Genomic DNA, 6,000 nt, shown 5'->3' on the forward strand with positions numbered 1-6,000 from the left:
AGCAGGGTACCTTGCATCTCATCGGCCACTCACTAAAAGCATATTGAATTAGTTCATTATCAAGACAGTGCCTTCAGAAAATGCAAGATGGGTACCCACATAACCTTGCTGCACTTTACATGCGTGATATCCAGGCTGAGAGAGCATCAGGGCACAGGGGTGAGCTCAACTCACAAAACTGGATGGGCAAGTTTTTACGGAGCCAACTGAGGAAACAGAACTCAGGGGGTCCCTGGCCATCTCTGTTCTGAACACCTGGAAAAATGCATCAGGCTATATCATCAGGCGAACGCCCAATTGGTTAGGATTAAGAGTTTAACCCTACTGGAAAAATAATTCTAAACACTATGGCTCTGTTTATGGACCAAACCTGAAAGACCCAAAGTCAGAGCCAGGAGGGCAGACCAGAGAAGGAATTAGAAAGGCAGACGTGTGTTTGTGGCAACTCCCTTCTCCGTGGACCTGTGTCAGCTCTGACCCAGACATGGGGTGGCCACAACTTGTGTACCAGGGCAGCAGCTGCTGTAGCACAGTCGGGTCCAGAAATGAGGGAAAACTGCTCACCCGGAGCAGATAATATCTGTAAGGAATGAATATTTGGGAAAAGTCCCAGTGCTAGTTGAGTGCCAACCAGTCCCCACCTTCTCCGGCCCCCTCCCACTGGTTCCTCCCCTTTCAGCTGCTCTGATTCTTATAAAAACTCCACAGCCTTTCACCAGCAGCCTGGAGGAGCCTCTCTCTCCACCGCCGCTGCACAAGACAGTGAGAGCGACCCGGAGACACCATGAGGAGTCTACTCCTTCTCTCCATCCTGGCTGCCTTTGCTGTGGCAGCTCTCTGTTATGGTGAGAACTTTCTCCTGTCATTTCTTTGTTTTTTTCTTTTCTGCCTCTGACTTCAGTTGACATGGATTTTTCCTCTCCCTCCTCCTTTTCTTCCCCCTTTCTCTATTATAATCTTAGAGGACTATGAGTTTAACATTTCCCAAGCCCTTTGCACACTGATCTGTTCCATCGAGTCTTTTTTATATCTTCAATATCCGGACTATTGTAAGTAACTTAGCAGACAAGTTCTTTCTATGGTAAGTGACTCTACACTTGGAAATTCTGCTGTCTCAGAAAGAAGATATCAACTTCCCAGCCCCTGAGCTCTCATTTTTTTAAGGATGTGTGTTTAGACTTTGATAACAATTGGTTAAGGGTATCAGTTGAATCACTCACCTTTAAGAGATTCAGTTTTCACATGAAGTTTTATGTATAGCTCTCTCTAAGAGCAAGACAGTCTCACGAACTTCCCATATTTCTTCAGTGGATGAATTTTAAAGTAAAGTTTTACATTTAAAGAACCTCAGAGAAAAATCGATTCCTTCCTTTCTATTGCTAAAAGACAAATTTTGCTTGGTTTCTATGTGTTGTTAAATATCTCTGTGTGTGTTCAAAGCTAAAGAAAGGAAATCTGAAACAAAATTATTTTTAGATCATTCAGTCTTATACTTCAATTATCTGGGTATTCCAGGTATTCCTGAGCTCAATTATATTAATAACCATCTGTATTTTGCTTCCTCCTCTTGAAATTATTCACCAGTTTTCTGTGTCAGAAGATTTGGTTTCTTCACCTTCTTTTTAACTTTTCAATTATATTCACTTGCTTGCAAACGTGAGCTTCTTATTGCCAGATTTACCTGCTGTGCCCAGGAGAGTGGTAGAAAGAAGAAAACTGTTGCTTTGGCATCAGCTGAGTTCTTTCTCTGAACTGGCATTGTGCCCAGTGTGAGATGTCAGCTGAAGCCAGTGGTTTCTGTGGCTGTCAATTTAACACAGGCTCTTAAGAGGCTTTCAGAACCTCTTGGACACTTGTCTTGGGAAAGCCAAGCTGAGCCATCTGCCCAGCCTGCCTGGAGAAACTTGCCTGTTTTCTAGGCCCTTTGTCCCTTCCTTGGCCCTGCTCTCAGACAGGTCCCAAATTAAGCAAGGAAGGCTCTCTGGAGCCTTGTGTGCAGTGCTTAAATTGTCTTATTTCTCAAGACTAAAGACTTCATAGCCCCTGGGAAATTTTAGGCAATACCACGGGCACTAGCTCCTTCAACACCGGAAAAACTAAAGAGTAGAGATATCCCAGCAAGGACAGAGCTAGAGAAACAACTCATAAATCCTAAATGCCTGAAATTTGTAATAACCACACTGCTAAATATATTTCTCCCATCTTTTGGGCTCTTCCCTCCCCTTCCTTCCCTATATCTAGACTGTTGTGGTATGTGAAAGGTAGCAATAAAATGGGTCTTTTTTTTTTAATTCCAGAATCTCATGAAAGCATGGAATCCTATGAAATCAGTAAGTGAATATTTGACTTCCTTATTGAAATCTCATGTATTGAAGAACCTCTCCCAAATCTTAAATAGACAAAAAGGTAATATATTTAACAGGGAGGGAAAAGAAGGTCTCTTTTGGAAAACTAAAGTAAATTTAAAAATTCAACTATAAAAATCACCAGATGAGCAAGTTTTTAAGTTTGAAATAGTGTAAGATGGCAAGTATGCTTTCAACATACTTAGAAGCCATAAAATCTCATTTGGAAATTTTAAGTCAGTACCATATCAACCACACAGATGGAAAACAGGAGTAATGACAAAGTACAGAATTGGAGGCCGAGTCTGCTGGGAGACCACAGGCATCAGCAGTTGGATGCTATCAAATATCAACTTATAAAGACTGAGTATAGGAATAAATAGCATATCACTCTCATCTTTCATTTGTTCATTATTTTTATGATATTTAAACTGTTCATTTACTGGAAATCTAAAATTATGCTTAACAAGGCCTCAGGACAGGGAGAATTTCTCCTCACAGGAATAAGAAACACAGTGAGTAGGAATACCAAGATCAGGTATTCGATCAGGCAGTATACGAAATCTGCTCTATCTACCCATTTAATTTTCGCAGATCTCTAGTTACAAGCAATGCGTGAACGAATGAGCTTTCAAATATGTTTTTGTCAGAGAATATTCATGGAAATATTTTCAACAACTGTCTCCCTAAGACTGCACTTATTTTCTGTTTTAAGATCCCTTCATTAACAGGAGAAATGCTAATATCTTTATATCCCCGCAACAGAGATGGAGGGTGAAAGCCCAAGAGAGGTAGGTGACAAAACTTGATGGGGGAGGTCATCTTTCCCAGATCTGAATGGAGTGAGAAATGGGTTTTTTTCCATCATATATATTATTTCTAATTATATTCCCAAATCAAAGAATTTAAAAACAATGTACAGAAAACAACTGAATTTCTAGAAGACTATTTTGTGAAAGGCCCAGAAAGGAGAGGGAGGGAGGAGGAAAAGGAGGACAGAGAGAAAATTTCTATTTCCATTAAAAAAGAAAATCCCTGTTCCACCTTTCCTCCCTGTTCTACAAGTATCTCTTCATATTGGGGGATGAATGAGATCTCTCTATGATATTTTCTTATTCTTTTTTTTTTCTTTTCCTTTTTCTCATTTCTCCACTTTCTTTATGCCTCTCAATTTGGGCCTCTTTTCTTTCACTTTCTAGAATCCGAGAATACAGCAAACCTGCATATGAGATCAACAGGGAAGCTTGTGACGACTTCAAACTTTGCGAACGCTATGCCTCGGTTTATGGATACAATGCTGCCTACAATCGTTATTTCCGGCAGCGCCCAGGGGCCAAATGAGATTGGAAAAAGTTTCTTTCCAGAGCCTGGTGCCTGGTTTTGTATTCCCTTGCAGTAGCATCACTGAACTATATAGACACATACGAACTGCTTAATTGTTCCTTAAATGTTCTTGTCTGGCTGCACTCCTCTTTCCTGCCCCCAGTTGAAAAGTAATGAAAGTGCAGTGGAGTGAAGGTCAAAGGGAAGTTAAGGTGTGTGATTATTCCATAATAAACTTCTGGTAGGATACTTACATTTTGTGAGTCTGATTTATTCTGGGAAAATCCTGAAATAGTTCAATCAAGGTCCACCTAGCCCAGAGCAGTAGATTCTGCTAATTGTGTTCTAATGTTGATTAGAAGCGTAAGTGCACAGGAAGAACAAATCTTAGAAGACACTCACTCACCCATAACTTGTCTAGACTCTCTCTACCTTGGGATCCGTGAATCACTGCTTCTTAGTATATGTTTTCCAGGATTTTCAAACATCATAGATGATCAGTCATATGATTTTCCTGCTCCCAAACTCTTTTCCTTGGCTGCCGTGAAGATGTGGGATCTTAGCTCCTCCACCAGGGGTTGAACCCACTCCCCTTGCATTGGAAGTGCAGAGTCTTAACCACTGGACCTCCAGGGAAGTCCCCTGCTCCCAAACTTCAAATGACTCCTAAATTCCTTCCATGTGGATTCCAGACTCTGTACCTTGGCTCATCACCCTCACCTGAATGTTATCATATCCTAAGATGCTACAGTCTTGACTCTTACTTGAGTCAAGAAAATATGTGCGCTTTCAAAATGACCAGACATTTTTACAAGATTCGATCATGGAATTTTGGAGCCATACAAAACGCTAGAGCTCCCTTAGGCCTGGTTTGCCAATGAGGAGGCTCCAGAGTCTCCTGCTTGGTAGTTAGGGACAGAGCCCAGGATTTCTCAATCCCAATTCAGACCTTGTTCGCCTCTGTCATGAGGACTGCTGCATGTCCACCCCTACATCCGTTCCTTCTGGTAGGCCCGCTGCCTCCATCTCTTTAGTGGAGCATCTTTGTATGCCTTCAAAACCCAGCTTAAGATTCAAGTACTTTATGAAATCAGTGATGGTTAAGTCCACCCAGCTCCCATCACACTATGCAAGCCAGGATCCAGCACTTCAAGAATGTATTTAAAGTCACGTTGCTGTGCAGCAGAGACTGGCACAACATTGTAAATCAGCTATACTTCAACAAAAATTAAAAAAAGAATTTACGTAAGGATTCAAGTACAATTGTATTAGTCAATTCATGTTTTGATTAAATTTCTCTTATGTATATTTGTTTGTCTAACAGTATGGTAAATTCTTTGAGCGCAGACACTGTGACTGCAATTTCTTTTCTCTCTATAGCCTTGGTGCTATGTCTGTTCACAAAGGGTATTCAATGAACGCTAAAAAACCAGACTGACTAGTCATGCCTGGGAGTGATCAGCCAATTCTGAAACTGTTAGATTCATCACAATAATGTGTGTCATATAATTTAACCCATCATCGTATTAATATAATGATGGGTGTTCTACAATTTTCTAAGCTCTATTGCATGCAGTAACTCATTAGATTTTAGAAAAATGCAGAAGATGAGTAATACGTATTAGATGGTAAAACTGAAACTCAGAGATGTATCTTTCTGAAGACACTGTAGTGAATGCAGTGGTATGCCACTCAAATTGAGGCATTATTCACATGGTCACCAGATATACAGGCAGCAGTTAGGAAGGCCATAACATTCCCTCAGCGTTTCATTTTCTGTCCCATGGCCTGAAAACTCTCTAAGAAGTTGGGACAATTGTAGGGCTTACCTTATTTGTTTCCCATCTCTTTCGCATCAAGGTCAAGTAATCCAAAAGGAAGAAAAAAAAATAGAGGAAAAGGGGAGCAAAGCAACAAAAGGGACATTTGAAAACAAATGGCAAGATAATAGACTTAAACCTATCTCAATAATCTCATATGTAAAGAGTCTAAACAGTGTGATTATCATTTTACTTCTACATATGTTATAGATCTTACAGTACTTTTTTATTACTTTTGTTTTAAACAGTCAATTATTTTCTAAGAGGTTTAGATAATACAAAAATATCTCATACATTTACCCATGTAATTTCCATTTCCAGTGACCTCATTCTTTTTGCATCCATATTTCCATCTGGTGTCATTTTCTTCCTGTCTGAAGGACTTCCTTTAACATTTCTCATAGTGCAGATCTGCTGGATTCTTTAAGTTTTAAAAATTTGCCTTCATATTTGAAAGATATTTTCACTGTATATTGAAACCTATGCTGCCAGTTTTTCTTCTAATTCCTTTA

At 40.0% G+C, this 6,000-nt stretch overlaps 1 protein-coding gene across 1 annotated transcript; it reads left to right on the forward strand.

Annotated features, from left to right (window-relative positions):
- The first annotated feature begins 691 nt into the window (after nucleotides 1-691).
- MGP (matrix Gla protein) lies at nucleotides 692-3,921 on the forward strand. Its single transcript, XM_060166825.1, has 4 exons — nucleotides 692-845; nucleotides 2,298-2,330; nucleotides 3,061-3,136; nucleotides 3,545-3,921. Exons 1-4 carry the CDS (start codon nucleotides 785-787, stop codon nucleotides 3,684-3,686), a joined length of 312 nt encoding a protein of 103 aa, XP_060022808.1. The 5' UTR covers nucleotides 692-784; the 3' UTR covers nucleotides 3,687-3,921.
- The last annotated feature ends 2,079 nt before the right edge of the window (nucleotides 3,922-6,000 follow it).

The sequence above is a fragment of the Lagenorhynchus albirostris genome, chromosome 11 (genome assembly GCF_949774975.1).
Source record: "Lagenorhynchus albirostris chromosome 11, mLagAlb1.1, whole genome shotgun sequence".
NCBI lineage: Eukaryota > Metazoa > Chordata > Mammalia > Artiodactyla > Delphinidae > Lagenorhynchus > Lagenorhynchus albirostris.

What these genes read in the sequence shown, in the direction of transcription:
- MGP (XM_060166825.1), top strand. Translation starts at nt 785, where the DNA reads ATGAGGAGTCTACTCCTTCTCTCCATCCTGGCTGCCTTTGCTGTGGCA. An exon ending in TGTGGCAGCTCTCTGTTATG is followed by an intron (nt 846 to 2,297) that starts GTGAGAACTTTC and finishes TTTTAATTCCAG; the next exon opens with AATCTCATGAAAGCATGGAA. An exon ending in CATGGAATCCTATGAAATCA is followed by an intron (nt 2,331 to 3,060) that starts GTAAGTGAATAT and finishes TTCTGTTTTAAG; the next exon opens with ATCCCTTCATTAACAGGAGA.